Genomic DNA, 25632 nt, shown 5'->3' on the forward strand with positions numbered 1-25632 from the left:
TTCACTGTACAGAAACATGGTCCATTTTGGAGCAGGGCTTGCAAGGGCTTACCCTTGCAAGACATGGGTAAGCACACTCATACCAACTCATTCACCCTGAAAGGAGCCCAAGATGCACACGCCAAGAAACCTTTTGCAAGTTTTGTCAAATTAACTTAATAACAATACAAAAACCTACCAACATTAAAAAAAAAAAAAGAGAGAGCCCAATGGATGACTAATTCTTACCAAGTTTCACACTTTGGACGCGGCCTCCAATTCGATCAGTTGCCTCAAGGATAGTTACATCCGTGAAACCACTTTCCAAGAGCGCTTTTGCTGCAGACAGGCCTGCAAGCCCAGCACCAATAACTACTATTCGAGGCTGTCGTTTTCTCCGTAGGCCACTACTAAGAGGATCATCCGTGCTGTCTCCAGATATTTCACAACTTTGCATGCCGTCCAAGCTCTCTTTCTAAGGAACCTATGGAAAAAGCAGGCGAGAGCGTTGAAGGAATTCGGCTCAGTGGTATCCTCATCAAAGTCTCTGCAAAAAAAAAAAAGTCCAGCAGGAGAGACAGTGAACTTGGGATGTATAAGAAGGATAACTGAGGTCAAATTGGGTTGCGACAGCCTTTTGGCCTGGAGCAGGCTACTGGAAACTGGAGAAATCCCCACCCTCTAGTGCCATGCAGACTATTTCCAGTGAAGCCAAAGGGTTTTTAAACTCCCATCTCTTAATATAACCTCCAGAAGTGGCAATTTTGTGGTAAAGACTTTAAAAGAATGAATGAGAAAACCACATACCCAGTGCTGACATGCTCCACAGCACACTAATGAAGCTTCACTTTGCCTCTGTGGCAACCACAAAGCACCAGCTTCAGATCACGTAACGATGGGATAAGTTAGAAAGGATTTAGCTCAAAGCACAGAGCTCAGATATCAAAACCAATCATTACCAAAGTGGTACAAAATGCTTCAGCTGACGACATTCACAGCCATGTGATGCAGCCCCTAGAGCCAACATTGTCCTGACACATCAGGAATTGCCTTATTCTTAAATGAGGAGAGGTTCAAACCCACAATAGACCTGACTAGAACAGCTTTACCTCTACCTACCCAACATATCCAAATGCTTCTCCAAGCAGTATCCCATGTTTATAGAGGCCATCTTTTTAACACTGTGTACGCCATTACTTCTCAAATTCCATTGCCCTATTATAGTACACAACGTAAGCTTTATATTTGAGGGTAGACCTTAATCAGAGATCATCAAGTAGGATGCCATTATACACACATGTCAATGTCAGGACATTTGGTTCAGTGTGGGTTCACACCAACCCTCAAGAGCACCAAGAAACTGGTCACGAAGTGCCATACTCCTCCAAGTCTAAGAAGATATCAGTCCTGATTGATAACAAGAAACACACAGCCCTGGATTCTTCAGCCCAGGCATCAGACAGTGCCCAACAATTTGTACGAAACATGCTCAAAATTCCCAGGTTTCTTACTGCCCTCCTACCCAACACTTACCAAAACCCAATTATTGCTGCTTACCTGCTGCCAAGCTGCTGGATATTCCTTTCTGAGCTCTTTCCCAATTCTCCAAACATCTGGCCAGCATCAAAGACTCCTGTTACTCCCTTGCATCACCAGGAGAAGTTTCAAACCTCTGTGCTTGAGAAACTGCTCAACTATTGCCGTATATGACCCTGCGTGCTAATTAAATACAAAGCAACAGTGATTTCATTTGGAGAGTCCCTTTTACTCTGGGATCCTAAAGTATTTATGCATGTTGGTCAAACATCTCCTGCCCTCTGTAACAGAAGTGACACAGGACTGCAGTCCATAGAGATTTAAGCAGTGGCGTAAAAAATAAAGTTGTCTTCCTGGTACTCTTGACAATCATTTTGAAAACGTGTAGTTTCAGCTCGAGCAGCTTCAATTCAATTCACTCTATGTGGGCTTACCTGCAAGGGATAGTAGCACAGTGGCTACAACTTACTGCCTATGCAGTGTGCTCCAACTGCCACTGGACAACGGAACAGGCAACACAGAGCCACGTCAAAAACTGCTACTGCTGTTAACAGCCATCACCTCCTGATGAGCAGATCTTGGCTAGCAGATGTCTGTCACAGGGAGCCAGCCACCAGTGTTTGAAGAGTTATTTCCAAGTCAAACATGTCAAGCACTCAGTGCTTTCTAGTCCACGTGTGGTCATTTAGGCAGGTAGGAAAGCTGTGAGCTGCCAACACGAGGTGCTGGACTTACTGCTGAACAAGCTGTCCTCAAAAGCACTGCAATACTTTGAGGAAGTGGTAGCAAGAACGTTTTCCCCTTGGTTTTGCAATCAACTGAAAAGCTCTGGAGCAGGAAGAGAAGAGGAGGATGCAAAGGTCCCTCCCTACAGGAGCGATGAGATGGGTTAAGATCCCAGTTGCAGATAACTTCCATCACTGCTCATCTTCTCTGGAGGTTAAGTGAAGCCACTATATTTCATGGGACCTTGTACCAAAGCTTCTCAAGGAGCAAACAGCCCATGGATCAACCAGTGCTCCCTTACTTTCCAACCCAAGCATGCCAATTTATTGACTTTTCATCTAACAAAGTAAGAAGTGAGATTTCTTTGGGTTCTTTCAAGATCTTTAAAATTGGCCATGAACACTGGGACCTCTCTACTCAAAGCCTTGGGGAAGCCCATCACTGGAGTATGAAGGGCAAAGAAAAGGGTGCCTAGGAATGGCCATAGAAAGTCATATTGAAGAGCATGATTGGTACAAATTGGAACAATGCTCTCCTAATTTAAGGCCAGCAAGCTCCCAGCAGTAAGTCCAGTAGGGATGTCATACAGTAGAGCCAACATCCACACCTCTGACAGTAACAACCCCTGGGGACTTCCCTTACATTTGCCTCCTCCTTTTTGAACACCTCTCTACTTCTGGCCTTCACATCAGCTCTGTGGTGAGGAGCTCCACAGCCTTATTACCCAGCCCTTAAGAGAAATGCCTTCCAGACTTATTACAACCCACAGACATTTTACAACGCTCTCCACTTCTCAACCAGTCTCCAGACAACACATCAATGTGAGCACTTCAGTTGCCACAGTAAAGAAACATCTCTTCTGCCACCTACACCCCATACGAACAGCTGTAGCTCAGCTTTTTAAGAACAGCTTTCCTAATCCTGGCTTTGGCAAGCTCATGTGAATTCTTCACATGAAAGCTTTAAGAAAATGTTTTTCCCTTCTCTTTCAGAATTTTAATATTGGATTAGGTGAGCTGTCTAGACACAAGAGAAAATAACAGGTTGTTTTGTGTGTTCAGAATCCTGATTTAGAAACCACCCTTAATTAGCCAACAACCTTTACTGTATGATCAGCAGGGGAAGGCAATTAAGATTTAGCAAGAGCTTAGGCTTCCCAATGAAATGCATGCTTCATTGTGAAACGTACAGACAATAAAACATACATGAATCCTCACTGCAGCTGATTTCAGTATTATTCATACACTGGGAGGTTCATAAGTAAGATAAGCACATAAAATACCTTATTTTTTTTTAGTGTGTGATGTCCTACCGTCATTATTTGCCAAGCCACCAGCCAGGGTTACATCCAATTATGATATATATACACACATCATCTCCATCGTGTCTTAAAAATGCATCTTTGATCCTCTTACCTCTTACTTATCTGAGTGCCTTACTCATGGTATTTTACTCAGTTCATTTCCCAGACCTGCTCTCTTTTCTCAATGTCCATCACCATGCTGCCCACACCTCCCTAAGTGCCACCACCCTTCATTTGCCCCTTCTCACTACTGTCCAGTTACCCCATTCCAAAAAATATCTTTAAAAAAATCCCTGAAAACATTCCCAAGAGAAGACCTGTGCTCAACTGCTGCTTCCCAGCAGGCAGATCTTTGCAACAATGCACTTTCTCCAATGGTCATCACTGGATGACCAACTTGCAATCTTAAATTTCCATTCCTAGTATTGCTCCCTGGATGCTGGTATTATCTTCCTCTAAACCAGCAGCAAAACCACCAAAGTTCAGAGGTGTGTCCACTTAAAGATTTTCTTCCAGTTTTGCCAGCAAAACCTGGCAGCTCACAAGGAAGAAGCCAGGGAAACAAGGCTGTTCACAGCTGCCATCCTTATGACAACAATACTCTCTATTCTTCTAGGACCCTTAAGGAAAAGGTCAACGAGGTTCAGACAATATAAAATACCAAAATAAAATAAACAAAAACATTTCTCAAGGAAATCTCCTATTCTTAGCTCACCCGTATACTACCCTCATGGCAGCACTGTTGTAGCTGTGACGACACATGGCAATGCACTGAAAACAAAGCTTGCATGCTTAAAAGTTTGTCTATGAAGTTTTATTTTCTTGGCTTTTTTTGTGTGTTTTTTTTTTTTTTCAACCTAGATCAGCTAGTTTAAAAAAAGACCTTCCTCTTCCTTCAGGTTTTGCTTCATACCACACAGTAAGTTATATGCAAGCTGGGGCTGTGAGCTTTCAGCATGCCACAGACAATAATAATGGTCCCTTGAGGTGGGACTCCTCTCCTCACATTACTTTTTGGGTGTCAACTTGCATCAGCTGTCTGCAATCTGTCCATCAGTGGAGGCCACCACAGGGTAACACAGCCTGCTGATTTTCACAGGATCACAAAATCACTAAGGTTGGAAAAGCCCTCTAAGATCACCAAATGCAACCCCAACCCATCCCACCGTGCCTACTAACCATATCTCCAAGTGTCACATCTCCAAGGTTCTTGAACACTTCCCATGTTTGTGACCCCATCACCTCCCTGGGCAGCCTGTGCCAGTGCCTGGGTTTCCACTGGGTCTTCCTTTGCTAGGTATTAAGCATCATCCTAAATCAGCAACCTAAACAACAGCATGTGTTTGTCTGAAAGGAACTTGGATAAAAAAGAACAAGGTCTGACTTCATAGGAAAGACTAAATGGAAGCAGAAAAATCCACCCTTCCTTTTATTATTATTTGAATTGCAACTCTTCAGAATACAGTCAAGACATGACAGGGCACTACATATGTGTCTGTAATGGAGGTTCATTGCTCTCAGTCCAAAGAGTGTTTACAAACAATGAATACTTGAAAGCAACCATCTCATTTAATCCAGGCAAAGATAAAGCAAGATTGAGCAACCAAGAGCAGAAGCCAGACCAATTCAGAAACAGAACCAAAATGGCTATTTTTAATAGTGACAGTAATCAGCTGTTGAAACACTTTCCACTATAGCTAGTGATGATATTGCTTGAAGCTTTTAAATCAGAACTGAACCTCTCATAGGCTCCAGAACCACCTGGATACAGAGTATGGTGGTGCAAGTTAGCATGGTGCTACAGGGACAGTGCACACACGGGAGGTTTCTAGTGGTGCCTAAGAAATGGGAAGTAAAAAATTATAATTAAAAAAAAAAAAAGCAAATTTTTGGATTGTTTCAAAAGCTTTTTTTTTTTTTTTTTCTCCTAATAGCTGTAATGATCTCCATTATTTCATCAAATGCATACAAAAGAATGGCAGTGCTGATGGCTGTGGTTCTCCTCAGCTCCTGGCACAACAAATGCCCGTTTTGTAACTTCTTCCCCTTTTCTCCTTTCATCAGCCTTCTCAGAAGCCTGTTGTTACAGGATGCTCTTTCCAAGCTCTCCAGGCTGTAAACATGTCAAACTGGAAGATCGTTCTCTTTCTGCCTTCCCCTCACTCCTCTCTTTCCCAACCCAGCCAGCTCCCCACCAAACTCACTCACAGCCCTTTTCAGAGTCATTTACACCATCACAGGTAAAGCACGGAAGCAGAAGGCAGGAGAATTATTAATTAAACTTAAGCACTCCACATCAGTCAGATGCGTGAGCGAATGGAACAGGCAGCTGTTAAATCTGCCTTTTGTTCCACGGTTGTGCAAACACCAACCCAGTGAGATTGCAACAGGTTTACTGCAGCGGAAGCAGGCACGCCTTGTTTGCTCTGCTACCTGGAGAGCTGCAGGAGCAGAATGGTCCTCAGCCATCCACAGACACACCAGTGCCCTTCCTGAGCTTGTAAACCTGTGACACCGACAGCACAGGCATCAGTGAGATGGAGGTTAATTCGTGTTGGCTGCACATGCTGGAAACTCACCTCCTGCAGAGCGGTGTTTCATCACCATTCTCGTGCTCAGGCTTTATCCAAGGCAACATTTCAGTCTGAACAAGCTTGCCAGCTGGATGCGGGCAGTAGGAACAAGTCATCCAGCCCCAAAGCAGTCCTGCTGGCCTCTCCTGCAGGCAGCAGGGCTTGCTAGAGGAGACCCATTTCGACAGCTTACCAAAAGTGGTAGTCAGAGGCATTTATTATGAAACCAGAGTTTTCCAGGGCTTGAAACACAGATCCTTGTGGGTTTTTTTACCCCCATCGTTGCACCTTCAGCCCCTTGCTTCTCAGCACCTCTTCATGCGCTGCTCACTTCCCCATAAGGCACGGGGAAGCCAGGCTGCCTTTCACAAAGACAAGCCAGCATTTCTACTACCTGCCTTATGTTTCTGTTGCTGGAATTTATAGGGGTGGCCGTGAGAGAAAGGCAAGTTTGAACCTCAGTTCATCTACAGAATAACAGAATCTCCTGATTGGAAGAGACCCTTAAAGGTCATCTCATCCAAATCTCCTGCAATAAACAGGGACATCTACATCTCCCAACCCTACAGGGACGTGCTGAGGGCTGGGGCTTTTCAGCCTAGAGAAGGCTCTGGGAAGACTTGAGAGCAGCCTTTCAATATCTGAAGGGAAGCCATACGAAGGAAGAGGACAGACTGTTTAGCAGTGTCTGTTGTTGACTGGATAAGGGGAAACGGTTTCAAACATCATCCTAAGTTTTCTGAGATTTAACCAGGTGAAAGCTCAAGCCATCAAATGTGTCTTGAGGCACTGAAAATGCTGCCGTTCAGCAGTGCTGACCTTAACAACAGCATTACAGAATACTGACCCACTCCAGTGACACACAGTGCACAGCTGGATCAGACATCAAGGAAGGAAGCACAGTAATAACATACCATGTGTATTCTTAGACAGCAGCACGAACAGGATGCTTCCCATTTTATCTGTGCGCCAAACCCTCAGCCTTCTGCCCCAAACCTCCTCAGCATCATTTTTTGGAAAGCAGCAGAGACCTTCAGGCTGACTTGGCATTCTTCTCCCTCCCGAAATACCCCCAAAGAGACAGACAGAAATCATTGCATTAACTTTTGTCTATCCAAACTCAGGTCTCCTCTAGTCTAAGAAAATGGCCTTAACTGGGCTGTCGAGATCTGTAACAAAGCACTTCAAGTCTTACCCACATTAAGACCTCACTTCCAGCTATTTCACCTGTACGTGTTGTATTTAAGACAACTCACCTGTGCAAAACAACTCAGCAAGTAATGAATTTTGGTAATGCAAAATTTGGCACAGCTGCCCAGTGAAGTTGTGGAGTCACCATCCCTGGATGTAGTCAAGAACCTTGGAGATGTGGCACTTGGAGACATGGTTAGTGGGTATTGTGGGGTGGGTTGGGGTTGGACTTGGGGATCTTAGTGGTTTTAATGATCGTATGAATGAGAAACAGCCCAAGGCTGCTCTTAGAATCTTAGAGTTGAGGCCGTGAGACCTTCTGCAGGCCACAGGCTCCAACAGCAGCTCCATTTGTAGTCCTTACCCTGCTGGCCTTGAAAATGAAGCAGAAATGCCTTACGTTCTCCAACACAAAAACAAAAAGTTCTGAGAAACAGCATTTTTCATTTCTTTGCTGAATCAACAAAGATGCTGGAAGAGGCTCTGTGGTAAGAGCACTTACTAGTTGAGGCACTGGGCACCTGATTTCCTGAGCAGGCAACGTTTATTGGAAGCTATGTTGCAAGAAAAGACACAACTGCATGGTGTCTGCATCTCTGAGTGCCCAGCCCAGCAGCCCATGGACCATGGGAGATGTGAACACATCAGAATCTATAATAACACACTCTTAGAGACAGGAAGAAGCTCAGGAAGCCTCCTCTACAATTCAGATTCATCATAAATTTGCTAATTGGGAAAATCTCTACACTTTTGAATGCTTAGAGGAGAAGGTTTGTTTGTTTTTTTGGGTTTGTTTTAAGGGTTACCAGCTCGTGCTTTTCATCAGGAGACCACTGCACATACTTTTACCACTGCAATCCAACTTGTTTTAATGCCTCAAACATCCCTCAAGTCAAATGAACTTGTTCAAAACTGATTCACACCAGTGCTACTTTTTCAATTGAGTAGCTGTTGACAAGCAGAATATATTTAACAAGCCCCAAGCATCTTGGCATGCACTAGAAAGACTTCCTATTATGAGGTGGTTTTTTTAAAAGCCAACATATGGGCAGAGCAGGTTGTCTGCCACAGGGCACTTCCATACAGAGCTTGGCACTAACCAGACTGCAAAGATATCCAAAAAATAAACTAAAGAACATCATGCCAAGAACACAGGGAATGAATCACACCATTTATAGTGCTCTGATATAATCCACCATTATGCGTTTTTCAAATCCTTCTCATCCGAGGGAAAAGAAAATAAATCAAAATAATTGGCTGGCCTGTGGCTGATTCTCAAGCCTGTTTCTCTGGCTGAAGGGCAGCATGAGAATAGAGCAGGTTCAGCCAGCTCCCAAGTGCTGGGAAAGCAGCAGGATATCTTCAGTATCACAGGTCCCTCTGACAGCATGGTAGAATGCAGCCTCTCCAGCAGGTCAGCACCATGAGATGTGGGCTGTAGAGCTTCTCCTGCTCACACAGCTGATGTAGCCTTACATAGGACACATTCTAAGGAGTCACAGCAGCACTAAAAAGCAGAGCCAATAAATCCTCTGCTCTACAAATCCCCCAAAGAAAAAACAATTAGAAGCTGCAGCTGGCACACCGGCATGCCCTTTGTTTTGGGAGATTGTGGGGATAGGTACAAGGGCTCCCTTACTTAGCAGACATCTCACAACATCTCCTCCATCACAACAGAGAGCTTACACTGTCAGAACACTCTGCTCCCACGTCAGGAGAAGCTGGAGAAAATAGAGGCACCTGAATGGTATCCAACCTGCTGCAGTGAATGGGATATTCCTTCACAGCATCATGGAACAGCTCGGATTGGAAGAGACCTCAAAGATCAAGTTCCAACCCCCCTGCCACATGCAGGGCCACCAAGCTCCCCATTTAATAACAGACCAGGCTGCCCAGGGCCCCATCCAACCTGGCCTTGGACACCTGCAGGGACAGAGCACCCACAACCTCTCTGGGCAGCTGTTCCAGCACCTCACCACTCTCTCTGTGAAGAACTTCCCCCTGACATCCAATCTAAACCTTCCCTCCTAGAGCTCAAAACCATTCCCCCCTTGTCCTATCCTAACCCTAGGGATGGGAATCATGATCTAACCTTGAATTCTACAACCTGTGGTGGTAGAAATCTTTGTGTTTCTGCATACTACAGACCATCTGGAACCCACCAACCCCGTGATTTGGCTAGAATCTCAACGAGCAGAGCAAGATGCAGAGGGTAAAGAGCTCAGAAAGACAGCTGTTGAGTTACCTGGGACAAACAACCCAACTGGACTCTCTTTTACTGCGTACCTGCATTGTTGTTCAGAGTTAGTTTGGAGACTCAATACAAGCTTGGCAAGCAATGGCTGACCCACTGCTGGGAGCCTTCCCCTGATTTCCAGCTCTCAATGACATTTAGCACTGGGAGGCATCTGCTGCTTTTATGCTTCCCGTCAATGGCTCAGTGTTCAGGACTGTAAAAGGAAGGAGAGAGAGACAGCAAACTAAAGAAAAAAACAGAGGTAACAAGCTGAAACCACTGTATAATGGATCAGAACAATGCTGCAAACAAGCTTCCTGCAAAACTTGTGTTCTGACTGCCAAAAAGAGCTGTGCCCTATCCCATCTGCACAGCCGTGCGATCTTATCTTCACCACCCTACTTCTCTCTCCAATTGTTTGGGAAACTTAATTGATAAAACCAGCCTTAATTAAATAGGAAACATGCCCATGTTTGCACAACTCAGAACACAATGGGGTCTCAGTCAAATAAACACTGGTATCCCTATTGCATTTGGGAATTCTTTGTGGTTTGGGGTTTTAAATTCATTGCAGCAAGCTTGGGAGCAAAGTTTCAATAGGAATCTTCTCCTCCTCCTATCCTGCGTAATAGAAGGGTGAGACAGGGAATGAATCCACTCAGTGCTCCGCTCTAACTCAATGTGTACATGAGGATTATTTCAGGACACACCATATGAGACATGCTAGCCCAAAAGCAATTATATTTTCTCACCGCTTCTCAGAATCCAGACCCAACAAACTGCCCTGAAATAGCAACACAACTTTCTAAATAGCGTCGTTTATTCCCTGTTTGAAAACAACACCCACACTGAATCTTTGATTTCAAGCCATCCCCAAGCACTTACCACATCTTTACCATTCAAGCCACAGGGAAAATCATTAAATGCAACAGAAACACTAGGGGATGAGAACCAAAATTAGAAGAGCCAAACACTGCACTGATTTTCTTCCACTGGGCTGACTTCATCCTACAGGAGGGCAGCCATGAATCCAGGAAATCTGTGTCTCTGCAGGTGGAGCAGTTTCCAGGGGACTTATCTCAGGCTGTGCTCTGCTGGAATATCACTTGCAAACAACTGTGCTCCAGCTCTGAGACAGCAGACACAAAGCAGGGCTGGCTCAGCATGCTGCAACACACAGCCTTCTCCATTCAGCTCTCTGCACCGACACGCTCACACATCAGACAAGAGCCCAAGGCAGGGGAAATCAGGCTGAGAAGTGTGTCCTTAGATCTCAATGAAGTCTAGGCCGTGGCTGGCAGTGTTTTTCTGAGATTTTTACCCACCAGAGGCTTCCTTTGAAGAAGAAAGGTGCTTTTCCCCATGCTCCTTGAGGCGTGGGATTTGCATACACCACCTCCCTGTGCTGATGTTACTAATATTTCAATGCAAAAGCACAGACATCAGACACTGTCTGCATTCAGGTCACCTCGATGTACTCACAGAAATTCTGCAAGTGCCATATCCTACATGGGAACATAATGAATAATGCAGCAAGTCACCCTGCTGAGGGATTTCCCTGCTGAGCGCTCACATGGAGGCACACCAAACAGAGCAGAAAGCAGAAGCAGCTGGCAAAAGACAATGGGTGGGAGAGGGAAGCAATGAGAACACAGCAGTGACATGTTTAGCTTTGTATCTACCTTGCTGCAAACATCAAAACAAAGCCCGACGATGAAACGTTGTCCTCTGGCTGAGTTCCTGTGCTCTGGGGTTACTGAACGCCCTGCAGGGAACAGCAGCCTGAGTGCTGTGGGACGCACACAAGTGATGGATTATCCCCCTCTGCAAGGTGCCTTTCATCCCTCCTGACACATCTGAGCTCAAAAGCATTTCTCCTCTGCGACGATCAAGACGTTCTACTGAAACAAAGGGAGATTTGGTTTTGCTCTTTTTCATTAAATCCTCACAAACCGCTTTACAGAATTAAAGATGAAGCGCTGCGCAGAAAGGAACAAATGACACAGATAAAAATACAGGTATTTTAGATCTGAAGTGGTTTCCACAGAGCAGGAAGACTCATCATGTGGAAAGCAGCAACGAGTGGGAATGGTGACACTTGTGTTCGATCTGCTCTCCCACAGCCTTCTCGCATGAGGAGGGTAACAGAATTACAGCCCTATCCACAAAGCAGCTAAAAATACAGTAAAGTTTCAGTGCATCCAGATGAGAGCTCATTGTGCTCAGTATGGCACGCCTCATCCCTAACATACTTCAACTTCGGCGCATATAAAACAGCATTAGCACCTCGCTGTGCCAAAGAAAGCATTTTGATTAATGCCCTGAAATGAAAAAGAATTAGGATAAAGCATTAGATGCTCAACGGGGCTACGTGGAAGTCAGGAGAGATAACGAACCAATGAATTTCAGATCACTTTCTGCATCCCTCCTGTAACTACACACTGAAACTCACAGAGCCTGCATGTCGGCAAGAAGAAATTGTCATCTCTAAATTTAGCACACACTTCAGCTATTGTGTGATGCTTCAAAAGCAACAGAGACATAAAGTCGAGTCTGTAGGAGAAGCATTTAAACTCGACTGAGAGCTCCTCACACTAAGCAAAATCTTTTCTTAACTGCCTTCCTGTTCGGACAATTGGATCCACTTCATTTTTTCCACCACAACCATGAGGGTCTGTCCTGCAGTGAATGGATGTTGGTGTTTTTTTTGTTGTTTTTTTTTTTTCCTGGGATAACTTCCAGGTTAAAGAGAAAGGATTTACACTTGAATGAAACATAGGCTCTGTATTTGGAAAATTTGTTTTGAAAACTTGGGAAGGAAGCAAAGCCTCCTCCGTTTCAAAAGGGACTCAATTAACATTCTCCAACAAATCTTCCTATAGAAAGAAAAGTACTCACTGGGGTACATGTGATCTGAAAGTTTTTCTCCCTGCTCACAATGTCCCTTTCTGAAATAGAGGCCGCTGTTGTTGAGGATCTTTGCACAGCTTTCCAAAGAACTTCCCTTAACTCCAGAATCACAGAATTGCCAGGGTTGGAAGGGACCTCAAGGATCATGAATCTTTAACCCCCCTGCCACACGCAGGGCCACCAACCATCCCACCTAATGCTAGACCAGGCTGCCCAGGGCCCCATCCAATCTGGCCTTGAACACCTCCAGGGACGGAGCATCCACAACCTCTCTGGGCAGCTGTTCCAGCACCTCACCACTCTCTCTGTAAAGAATTTCCCCCTGACGTCCAACCTAAATCTCCCTTCCCTCAGCTTAAAACCATTTCCCCTTGTCCTGCTGTCACTCACCCTTTCAAAGAGTTGATTTCCCTCCTGTTTGTAGGCTCCCTTTAGGTATTGAAAGACTGCAATGAGGTCACCCCGCAGCCTTCTTTTCTCCAGGCTGAACAAGCCCAGCTCCCTCAGCCTGTCCTCATAGGGGAGGTGCTCCAGTCCCCTGATCATCTTCGTGGCCCTCCTCTGGACCCTCTCCAACAGCTCCCTGTCTTTCTTGTACTGGGGGCTCCAGACCTGGACGCAGTATTCCAGATGGGGCCTCACAAGAGCAGAGTAGAGGGGAACAATCACCTCTCTGTCCCTGCTGGCCACCCCTCTCTCGATGGAGCCCAGGAACTCCAGACATACAATGTTCTATGACCTAGGCTCAGAAACATGAAATACTGCCTATGGACCTTAACAGAGAGAGCTTGGGGGATGTGGTTTTTAGTGGGCATGGTGGTGATGGGTTGATGGTTGGATTTCATGACCTTAATGCTCTTTTCTAACCTTAACAGTTCTGTGATTCTAATGAAGATCTGGACTGGTGCACCCTCTCCCTGAGCACTGTGGCTCCCTCTGCAGCAAGAAAGCAGTTGGTGGTCCAGGTAATTGTTAGCCACAAGAACTAAACATCATCCCACATCTCACCACCTCATCTCCCTGAAAACATACATGTCTGGTTTTGGTTCCAAAACTATGTCTCAATAATGCCCACAAAGAGGAGGAAAACAGCCTATGCCATTATTTGTTTCAAGCTAAACTATAGGGAAAATAAGGTCGTTGACGATTTAATACCTAGTTTCATGTCTGAATTCCTTTATCCACTGCATATGACAGAATATTCTTCACCCTTTAATAAGTGTAGGCTGAAGTCAAGCCCAACTCAAAGTTGATGACAGATTGAGTATAGGAGTTTACCGCGATAAACAGCAGATCAGGGTGAGAAAGAAGGGTATTATTACTGTATATTGCTACAGAAAGTATGTAGCCTCCACCTTATTTAACACTTTGAGGAGACTGTCTATAACAGACCAATTAATTCATTTCTTCTGGGTGCCTCAGAATGAATTCTGGCCCAGACATGAAGCAGCAGAAGGGAACTTACCTGCAGCTCAGCCAGACTGCAGTGAAGACAAGGACACAGCCTGTCTCCAGAGCATCTCCAAATGATTTAGATGCTTTAGATGTGAATTACCCTCTGGAAAAAAGATCCTTTTCCCTACTGACCACGCTCTTAATCCAGGCACTAAATTAGGTGTGGGTAAGCATCAAACCCCTCTGCACTCAACAGCTATTCCCTACTCCATCCAAAATAAAGCGATGGCTTGGGAGTTTGCCTACACATAAAAGGACCAGAACAGTTACCCTACAATCTTTTTCCTTCATTCAAAATAAAAGCTAGACTAGACAGCATGAAAACCTGAAGATACAAGGCAAGCACTCTGGAAATGAAGGGCCCTCAGCACCTCACTCAAGACACAAAGCCTTAAGTTGGGCTTAACTTGAGCCTTATGTCAAAACTTTCTTTCCAAGAGAATCTAGGAAACATTTGGCCAGTGCACGTTTCATTGACCCCATCACATTCCTTTGGGGTAAGGATCCCATTGGTAGATGCAGTTCTTCCACCCAGAAATACGTCCCTTGAGAAATATGCTCTCCCAGGAGTAAGTAAGAGGTGGTGACAAGCAATGAAATGTGCTCATACTTGCACAATAAAGAAGCTGGGAAAATCTAAACACACCTCTTCCACAAGAGTCCAATGTTTCACACTTACAGCTTTCAAGACAGTCAATCCACTGATAAAACTGATAAATGGAGCAAATACACTTTCTCTGAAGGAAAGGGAAGTGTATTTCCATCATCACAGCACCTCCCTTCCATTTATAGAATGGGTCGTGCCAATCCCCATGAAAGCTTTCTGATCCTGTCAACCCTGCATCTTCTTCAAGCACTGGAAGAAGCTTTAGGACCAGCTAATGTGAGCTAAGTCTGAAAGCGTCCCAGCTCTCTGCTCTACAACCCAAATTCCAACCTAAATGCTATAAACACACCAAGCAGGAGCCAATAAAGCTCCAGGAAATGAAGTGATGGGGACAGAGGGCTGCATTTACACTGCTGCTCACAGTCCAGCTTCTCACATCCATTTGTCACCAAGCACAACTTCCCCTCCCTGCTCAAAGCAGATTAAGCTTAATATACTTATGTAGTTGTGAAGTGTACTGTCTATTATCCAATTAGACAGCTAACGAGATCTGAGTAACAGCACGTAGGCACAGATAACAGTTGGCTGATAGATGGGACAGATTAGACATGTTCTTTATTTTTCCAGCCCTTGCAGAAAGAGGGTTGGGATTCGTTCAAAGGCTGCTTTGAAGACTGGATTCAGGTAATTGTTTTATTTTGTTTCAGACCCATAAACACATCATGATTGTTTCCTCTTGATCTGCCGGAGCTGTGATATGGGCACTGTCCTGTTATGAAAGCCCTGATAAATCTGGAATGGTTCTCACAATTAAACTTTCAGTGGGTACAGGGGCACATCTCATCACCTTTTGTCTTCAAAAACAGTCTATGAGCAATGAAGGATATATACATCAGCAGCAAAATAAGTGTATGTTTGTGCAGAAGTGATAAGGATATTCCAATATGCAATCTTTATTAACTCTTACGCTATTCCATATGACAGTCCCATAAGATCCAGCTAAGAAAACATGAGCTAGATGTAATCATCATAAGATGGCTGCTTGACAACATATTTCTTGCAGCATAATTATCAAGGGCTTGCTATCTCATTGGGTTTAGCCAGGCACGGGAGCTGTGCAATATTTTCATCACCAATCTGGATGATTGACTGGAATGTATGGACTTAAAACCAAGAGATGATTCAAAGCTGGGAGGATGTACAAGCACTATGGGGTACAGGTTCCAATATCCAAACTTGAAATGTTGACCCAATATCAGCAAGAAGAAATACTTACAAAAGAGAAATTACAGATAGAAAGGCAAAAATGGGGAGACTTCCCACATAGCAAGGAAAGGCTCTTGCATTTTAGAAGGTTAGAATACAATAGTAAGGCAGTGTTCCACTGTTGCATCAGGGCAAACTTTAGCCTGCAGTGTTAAAGAGATCCTAGAGACACTAAACCTATCCCCATAAATAGATGCAGATCCTATAGGTAGAATAGAAGGTAATGAACATTTGTTTGGATAACTGAGGTCAAAGGGTAACAGCCAACAGACTGAAGTATTAACAGGCATCCTCTGAGGAATGGTGCTCTTCAGAAACAGCCAGCATTCACACTAACACTGTCCATTCTTGACCTGAATGGTGGAGCAAGTTCAAGGACTACATCATGCTGGGAGGGCAGCAAGCTGGAAGAAAGTTCATGAAACTGAAAAATACCCATGTGAAGTCCTGCACCTGAGACAAAGAAAACACACTGTCAGCACACACTGGGGACTTATTGGCTCTCCACAAAGACACATGGGAATTCTGGCAGACAGTGAAGTGAATAGGAATTAACAGAGTGCCCCTGCAGCGATGAAAGCCAGGCACATACTGGGCTGTATAGGGAACAGCAATAACCAGGAGCTTAGGACACATTTCCTCTCTTTGGAAGAGGCACTTGGAGCACAGTCACATTCAGTTGCATTCCCCAAGAAGGCACTGACAAACTCAATGATGCTCTGGTCACTGGAATACATAATGTAAAAGATGAGCATGAAGGAGATGGGCTTGTTTAAACTGGAAAAGAAATGGGAGCTAAGGAGGGATCTCCATCTTCAACTACCTAACAGGGGTTACAGAGAAGGTGGAGGAGATTCTATGACACACAGCAAAAGGTCAAGAGACAAGTTGCATGTTTTCCAACAAGGGATATCCTGACTACACATTCACATCTTATATGTGAATACTCCACCATGAGAGCATTAAGCACAACACTAAATGGCCATGATTGACTGGAAATGGACCAAAACTGGGTAGGTGAGGGTCACAGGCAACTTACCTTTGCATTTGGACTTGCTTGGAGCAACAGGTTGGATACGAGAGCTCCAGACATCCTACCCTACCTAAGATACTTTGCAATTCTAACAAAATCATTACAAAGAAACGCTGAACGCAGGATTTTGCATAATAGCCTACAGCACTATATACACCTGCTCAGTGTTAACAAGTGCTTTAGACTCAAAAGCTGTCAATAAAATACTTTCCACATGACTGAAGTTCCCTTCATCTGTAATTAAGGGAGAAAAAAAAGAAAGAAAGCAGTAGAGCTGTCACTGCTATTTGAAACTGAACATGAGACACTGGAGACTCACATTATACGTGTTATCATAGAAAAGCTCTGCAAGAAAACTGAGGAGAGTTCAAAAAAAAAAAAAAAGAAAGATACGCACCAATAGTTTAAACAAACAAAACCCAGACTGCTCCTCCCTACCTGCTCTTTCTACCACAATAAACACGAGTTGATGCCAGGAAGGATTTCAGACCTGTACAAACCAGCCTTCATTGTGGAGCTGAGTCTTCTGTTGTCTCAGGGTGAAGACTCTCTGTATGCAGACATACCTTTCTCACAGGCTTTCTACTGTCTCCCACTGAAAGCTGCAAGAGGTGTTAATAGATGCATTGAAAATGCCTACAACAACCTACGTAGGAAAGTTATTCCATCCCCCCCTTAAGAAAAGCACTCCAGAAAGTGAAGCCCTCAGCCACGGTTCAAATGAAACTGCTGGCTTCCTCCGAGTATCCTGTAAAACAAAACCTAAAAAAATAAATACAGCCATAGCATACAGCAAGGCTAACAGCTGCAAACTGAGGTGTTTCATGCAACGTGGACATCCATCCGCCTGTAAGCAGCAAGAGCCAAATTCACCCAAAAAGGCCACACAGCCCTCTGATGTGTGATGGAGCCAGACAACAGTCATTTGGAATCATTTTCCTAGCCCTGCAATTACCAAGCAACAATCACTTTCAAGGAAAATGTCTGATCACTGCTTTAAGGCAGTCTGATACGTCAACCAGTTTACCTTAGTAAGTAATGTTCTAATGCTTACCCACTGCATTTTCTGTCACAGTTTATGTTTGAGTACTGTCCGAAGGATCTGCACAGCCACACTTGAAGGGTTTTGCAGATGCAAGGATAACCTTATCCTACACAGAAACAGAGACAGTACCTACAAAATGAGAGGTACACAGCGTAACCACTGCAGAAGGTCACTCATAAAACACAGCAGGAGCTCAGATCAGGAGTAACATTGCCCAAAGTGCATCATGGGGAAAGCCTTGGTGATAGCAGCTAGCAATGACTTTCCCCCTCCAGGTCTGGAATAGCTGGTGAAGATCCTGGGGACCTTTTCCCTGTGGAAAAGGCAGCACTTGAGCTAGAAAAGCCTGTGCCTTTTTTTTTTTTTTCTTTTTTTCTTTTCAGTGAATAGAGGCACAAACCCATCATGAAGCCTTTCATGACAAAACATGTTATCTGTGCAGCTGCCAGAAAGAAAACAAACACATCCAACATGCCCCAAAGTCTCCATATGAGCATCATACGTGTCTGTCAGCTCCATATAGGATCGTGCCAGATGCACACTGCAGCCCAAGGCAGACTCAACCCAGCTGCAGCTGTGGCCTATGCACAAAGCCTGCAGAGAGGGAACTTAACTCCCTTTGTACAATAACAAAAGGGCAAGAGGTCAGTAATTTTCAACTGCAGCAACAGAAATCCAAGTCAGAAACTAGGAAAATCTTGCTAATGCTAAGAACAACACAAGACTTTGAAGGATCACCCAGGAAGGATGGGGAAAGCCCATCACTAGAGGCTTTTAAGGACTGGACAAACATCTGCTGGGAAAGTTTAGATAGATCTGACCCAGCCCTGGGGCAGAAGGTCAGATCAGACAACTTGCTAAGGCCCCTTTTGGCCCTTTGGTGAGACTGTATTATTCCTATCACTTTGCTTCCTTCACACTCCACCCTGCAGTCAGAAGAGCTCTCTTTTTTTCCTCAGATCATTCTTGCATTCCTCCCTGGAATACTTTGATGCATAAGTATCTTCAGGACTGGATCCCTTTTATGTTTTGAGAAGCTTGGAGCAAAATGCCTGTGTGTCTAACAACAAAAAGACCTTACAGATCATCTGCTTAGCATTACAGACTGCTCTTCTCTCCAGCACAGCTGGTCCACAGTAAGCCTGGCAATGGAAATCCCACCTGCACCAATTCTTCATGCAGAAATACCTAGCTTGTATCTCATCCCCAAGTTGTACAACCTTCAGTGCTTCCTACCAGCTTAACCCTGGCAGTCAGCCATTGAGAACAAAGCTGACTTTACTATGGATCCCCTGCAGGGCAATAGAGATCTCACCTCATAGGAATCAGGAGGCAAAAAAGTGATGATCCATTCCTTAACCCTAAAACCCATTGTGTCACACACTGCCTTTTGTCAGAGTGCCTCTATCAGAGGCACCAGATGCTACTGTATAACTGCAGCAATAGTGTCAGCTCCCTGTGACAATAAAGAGGACATTTAATTTAGCATACGACACTACTGGAAGCACTGTGCTTCTGCAAGTGTTAAGTAATGGCACACACAACTGCATGAGATCAGACAACCCAAGCAACAGACTGCAAACTTAAAGTCTGTGAGTTCTAACCTTTATCTCAGGATTAGAGCTGGAACAACCAACTTCAGCAGCAAGACTTATGAACCTTTGATTCCTCATGTGCCCTATATGGCTCTTCCAGCTCATCCTTGGAAACACAAAGCCAGCTCTCAGTTCTGCCTGTCTGTGGAAGCAAGCAGGGAGAGTGAGAACAAAAAGTGATCAGAGGCAAAGACATCCACTCCAATTTGTGCACACACATGTGACAGCACATGAGGGCACAGTTTTTCAATGTCAGGAAACTCATCCAAGTTCGCTGTCATTAAAGACAGCCCTGCTCTTTCACCAGCAGTGAGAGCCATGGAGTGAGCAAGGGATAAAACCCAACTGAAAAACGACCCTATAAAAATAAGTAACGATCTGCTGACAGGGATTGGGCTCCCAGATCAGGATCTCTTGGCCACCAGCAGATAAGCAAGAATAGGACCAACCTCTACACTAGCCAGCAGTGCCTTAAATTGTCGTATGTCAGCTGTGACACTGCATCCCAATGGGATGGGAGAGAGCTTACACAAGAGAGGAAGCAAGCAGACAGACAGCACAGTGAAAATATCTTGACATCGTTTCACTGCTGAAGCCACTGCCTTGCAAAAGGAGGCTCCTTCCAGCAGCCCAGACTTTCTGAAAGGGTCTGTGGCTCTCAGGAGTTCAACCAAAGGGTTACCAGACACGTTAATGATGCGTGTCTTCCTGGCAGCATCCGCTGGGATCGTAACTGTGACTGATTCCAAAAAAAGTCCTGCTCAAAAAAACAAAAAATAAAATCTGGAGATCAAAGCAAGAGGTTACACCTACATCCTGGAACATGCATGCTTACAGGACAGAAGAATTTTAAATTCAGCTTCAGAATAAACATCTGTTTGTCTAACAGAAACATGAGGTTAGCATGCAGTTGTATCTTACACCTGTACAAGATCTTCTGGAGAAGAAGCTGAGTGAATTCAGCTTCCCCAGCTGCACTGGAACAGGAATTAAACTGAACAGAGGTGTTAGAAAAGAGAAGAGTACTCTCCTTTCCCATGCAACAGCCAGCATAGGAATAAGCCAACACTACTGCCTACCTCATAGCAAGGCATTTTCTGGATACCTAAACTACAAGGTAGCTTGAGTTGATATTTCACAACAGAAATGATCCAAAGCAAAGCTTTTATTTCCCCCCTTTCCCCTCCTCCAAGTGTGCAAACATCATCATATTCCATCCAATATCTGAGTCATTCCAAGCATGCCAGCAACCTACACTGCTAAATGCCATTCAGCTAAATCTGGAGAGCACACTTTAAATAAAAATTAGAAAACCAACACACCATTATGCAGAATAATGAGCTACGCAGAAAAGAGTAAATAACCATCTATTGTTCAGAGCTGATCTACCTTTATTTAGTTCTCTACTTCAGTGGTCAGGAAAGCAAATATTTTATTATTTATTTACAGGGTAGTTCCTGCCTTTGAACTCGCAGTTTTTAAGAAAATTCTCAAGCCACTATAAAGATTTTGCAGCCTTTGAAAGATCTATTGGATAGAAGATGTGAGTGATCGAAACCAAAAGACTCCCCACAAACTGAAATGAGCCTTATTTTACATCAGTGCAGCTTCCTGGACATTGAACAGCTCACTGCAACCTCTGTTCTGCCCCATCTCCTCCATGGCCTCCAGCTCTCTCCATCTGACCTCCTCAGAAGTGAGATAAAACTTGTCCCCAAGGATGATGTGGAAACAGGCTCTGAAGATGGAACATGCAACAACCAAAGCTTTGTACAGCACCACTCCAGGGCTGCAAAATCTGTTTCCCTCAAACCCACCAAATTCCCCGACACTGTAATTTTGAGCTATCTGAGAGCATTAACAATAGGAGTGTTGTTTCACTGAGACTTGCAGAAAACTTTAAGTGGTAGCACAGTCACGCTCTGAAATAGTTCAGGGACCAAACTCCAGTGTGAAAAGCAAGGGATGTTGTTATCCCCCACTTTAAGGTTCTACTAGTATCTTATCTCCTTACCTTCAGAGCAACCCAAGCCTTTCTCAGTGACACAACACTCCCTGCTGCATCCATCCTGCAGCATGCCATAAGGATGCAATATGCATGCACACACTGTGGTGATGTGATAGGCATGCTCTGATCAGTGCCATTAATTCCATAGAAGCACACATCTCACATCACTCCAGCGATGATATCCTACTTCAGAAAAGACAATTGCATGCATTAAATTAGACTTCCAGAGAACCACAGAATCGCTAAGGTTGGAAAAGAGCTCTAAGATCACCAAGTTCAACCCCATCCCACACCAACCCATCCCCAATAACAATGCCCCTCAGCACCACATATCCACAGTTCTTGAACATCTCCAGGGACAGTGACTCCACCATAACCCTGGGCAATGCCCAACCACTGTTTCTGAGAAGAAATGTTTCCTAATATTCAGTCTGAAACTCCCCTGACACAACTTAAAGCCATCACCTCTCATCCTATTGCTGTTACCTGGGAGAAGAGGCCAATCCCTACCTTGTTTCACCCTCCTTTCAGGGAGGTTGTAGAGTGTAATAAGGTCTCTCCTGAGCCTTCTCCAGACTGACCCATCCCAGTTCCCTCAGCCACTCCCCATCAAACTTGTGCTCCAGACTCCTCACAGCTCCACTGCCCTTCTCTGGACACCCTCCAGGGCCTCAACATCTGCCTGGTAGTGAGGAGCCTGAAACAGAGCACACAACACTCAAGGTGCAACCTCACCAGTGCCACTACAGAGAGACGATCACTCCTTCTGCTCCTGCTGGCTGCTCTACCACTGGTGCAAGACAGAATGGCTCTGGTCATCTTGGTCATCTGGACCACACTGCTGCCCAAGGGCTTTATTACAGTGTACCCAGACTCACAGAAAGAGTACAAATGGGAGTTGAAGCACACAGATTCCCTAAAATACAACTGAGACACATAAGGGCTCGAGCTTAGATTCTTACAAAGCCATTCATCAGAGCAGACTGCTCATCCCATGCAACACCAATGGCTCACAATGGGTGACTGTCACACTCCCTGCTGTGCTACAGTCATTCCTGCACCAGAGCAGGGCAGAACCCTTAAGCCAGATGGTTTAGACACTGTTAGGAAATAAGAGTTCAAGTTTGTTCCCCACCCACCGCATTTCCAAGAGGTAATTTTTGTACTTCTTCATTATTTACCACTTTGACACAACTTTTTAGCTCATCAGCAGAAGCAAAAATCTCAGTTATTTAACTTCCATAGACCTGACTTCATGAACTTCTAAAGAGAACTGATGCTTGTAGCCACTGGGAATGGTATTTCTACATTTTTTCCATTTTCTGGTCTGTTAATTATGGTTACTAAGAGAAGGAGACAGCATTTAGAGTTGTGAAATACTGTACTTTAATATTAGTCAAAGGAACAGAGAAAATAACTTCTAGTTCCTTTTGGTATAATCCAATCACACAAACTAAGTAAAGCTACCTACTTCAGAAGTCAGCATCACCATTCTCCTCAGACCTTTATTCGGGCCAGCAGGAAACTGACAGGGAGTGTTAGACTTCATTAGAAGGGATTATTTTTCTTCTGTAGTAAGAAAGTAACAAAAAAAAAAAAATAAAAAAAATAAACATAAAGCGATATAAACCAATCCCTGGGGTTTAGAGGATATGCAGCTCTACCCTTGCAGCAAGCAGCAGAAAAACATCAAGTGTAGAAATATCCATTCTTTAGAGGTAGAGATAGGGAGGTATCTTTTGCAGATGGAGAACTGCAAAAAACCCAGATCATCTGACCTGTCTGAGGTAGAGATCAGTGTAAGAGCAGGACTCACATCTTTTAGACCAAAGAGTCCTGCAGGGAGTCCATAAGCATTCACTGTTGTAGAATCATAGAATGGCCTGGGTTGAAAAGGACCATGACAATCATCTAGTTTCAACCCCCCTGCTATGTGCAGGGTCACCAACCAGCAGACCAGGCTGCCCAGAGCCACATCCAGCCTGGCCTTGAATGCCTGCAGGGATGGGGCATCCACAACCTCCTTGGGCAACCTGTTCCAGTGATTCACCACCCTGTGTGAAAATCTTCCTCTTACTATCTAACCTAAACCTCCCCTCTACCTGAGCTCCTCCATGCCCATCAAATTGAGTGATGCTCCCCCATGCAGGAGACATGCTTAAAAGACAGCACAGTTAGAATCATAGAGCCATAGAATGGCTTGGTTTGGAAGGGACCTTAAAGATCAAGATGATCCAGTTCCAATTAATTGATGCAGTCTGGTGGAATAGACACCACAGATATTTCTGAGGGGAAAAGTAGGGCCTTTCAAGTGAAAACTACAGAGGGTTATCCAGGATTGCAGAAGAGAGCAGGACATGGGCTCCCAGGACACACGCTGAATGTTCATGGAAAGCAATTGCACAAAACAGTACAGCTCGAGAGCAGCAGCTCTGCTGAGCCCAATGGGAAGAACTATAAATGACAGCAGCACCCAAAATCAGCCAGCATTTTCAGGACTTAAAGTGACAGATCTCCAGGCTATTTCCACACATATAATTTGGCCGAAATACCAGCGAGTTGCTCCTCCAAGCCCAAAGATGCCCACGTAAACATTGGAGTAGCTCTGCTACAATCCAGGAACTGAGTCAGAACAAAGAATCATTTTGCCAATACTCATCTGTGCATTTCCCAGCCCAGTTCCCCACTCCACAAAGGGCAGAGCGAGGGGACAAGGGAAATCAGTTCTGCCTGTAAGAGGCAACACCAGCTGAAGCTACGGACTTTGCCACTCACAAAAAAACACCGTACATCTGTCCCACAGCGAAAGATTAGCTAAATCATTCAGCCAACAATCCGAAAAGGGAAAAGAACCCAGGAGAGCACGGCGTTATCGCTGAGTCAATAGAACAACATCTGTAGAAGGCTGAAAACATTCTTACACAAGGCAGAACAGTATTGGTGAGCTGAGTTCACATCCTTTACTAAACCCGTCCGGTAAGTCTGGGAATGAGCACCGTGTCCGACAGGCTGAGGGAAAAGTGGATCAGCGGGGTGAGCTGAGGACAGGGTATGGCTGCGCGCAGGGTAGCAGAGTGGACGTGGAGCTGATACATATGGTTTCACTTTTATGTAAAGCCTACATGTGCATCTCATATATCAGGGCAATTACAGCTGGCTCAGCCCTGCCTTTATGTTGGACTTTAAGCTGGATCGGAGACCGCACGCCTGCAGAGCAAGGAAAGGGTTTTTAGGGCTGCTCAGACAGCCGAGATTAAGATCGCCCAGAAGCCTGGCTTGGAGGTTTGCTACCTCACAACCTGCGATGCCCGAACCGACGATGGAAACAACGGAGCGACTCCGAGGAGTCCAACGGATGCGACCGCAAGGTCCCAAGGCGCAGCCAAGAGCTGTGACAGCACCGACATCGACACAGCAGGACGGGATAATAAAAACCACCAAGAAACACGTGAACCCTTCCCCGAGGGGATGCTGCACCTCAGCCCGAGCCTCGCACGCCCGCAGCCGCCCCGCGGCAGCAGCGCGGAGGAGGCAACGGAGCGAGGCGGCTGCCCTCACACCCCTCGCTGCCACCTCAGCGCCGAGCAGCGGCTCTCTCCCTCCGTCCCCGGAGGCCCGCAGGTGGCCGATCCACCTCAGGACTTTAGGAAGGGCCCCTTCTCCAAGCCTCCGAGAGAAGCGGGAGCAGCGCGGAGCCGCAGCCCGGCGGGAGCGGTACCTCTCTCTGCGGTGCCGGAGGGGACGGGGCTCTCGCCGCCCGCCCGCTTCGCCTCGCTCCCCGCGTCTCGCTGCTCCCGGCCCGGCTGCGGCGGCGGCTCCTGGCAGTGCGAGGAGAGAACCAGCGCCGGCCTGTTTACAGCCGCCTCCCCTTCGGCCCGCCCCGGCTCCGCCTCGAGGATCCCCCCCCGCTCCTCCTCCTCCTCCGCCTCCTCAGCGCCGCCCGCCCTGAGGGGCCCGAGGGGAGCTGGGGTGAAGCGTCCTCGTCCTCCATCACCCGGTGCTGGATGTCACCCCAGCTTATCGCACTAATCGTAAAGGTTGGAAAAGAGCCATAAGATCACCCAACCCATCCCACCCTGCCCGCTGACCGCGTCCCTCAGTGCCACGTCCCCATGGTTCTTCAACACCTCCGTGGATACATCCTGCACTGAACAGGGACACCCGCAGCT

At 45.5% G+C, this 25632-nt stretch overlaps 1 protein-coding gene across 7 annotated transcripts in view; it reads right to left on the reverse strand.

The window, feature by feature from the left end:
* The window catches only part of SMOX (spermine oxidase), a 100596-nt gene that overhangs the window by 20707 nt on the left and 54257 nt on the right, over positions 1-25632 (reverse strand). For 2 of the 7 annotated variants that reach the window (XM_090139889.1, XM_090139887.1), the window contains 2 exons: positions 1537-1698; positions 229-463 (listed from right to left, as the gene is read on the reverse strand). In XM_090139889.1, the coding sequence (XP_089996015.1) occupies positions 229-436 (208 nt within the window). In that variant the 5' untranslated portion in view covers positions 437-463; positions 1537-1698. Of the gene's footprint in view, positions 1-228; positions 464-1536; positions 1699-1949; positions 2594-25181; positions 25379-25632 lie in introns of those variants that run through there. The other 5 variants (XM_090139888.1, XM_090139891.1, XM_090139886.1 and 2 more) reach the window with 5 other exon arrangements.

The sequence above is a fragment of the Phasianus colchicus genome, chromosome 4 (assembly GCF_987193195.1).
Source record: "Phasianus colchicus chromosome 4, bPhaCol1.hap1.1, whole genome shotgun sequence".
Taxonomy (NCBI): domain Eukaryota; kingdom Metazoa; phylum Chordata; class Aves; order Galliformes; family Phasianidae; genus Phasianus; species Phasianus colchicus.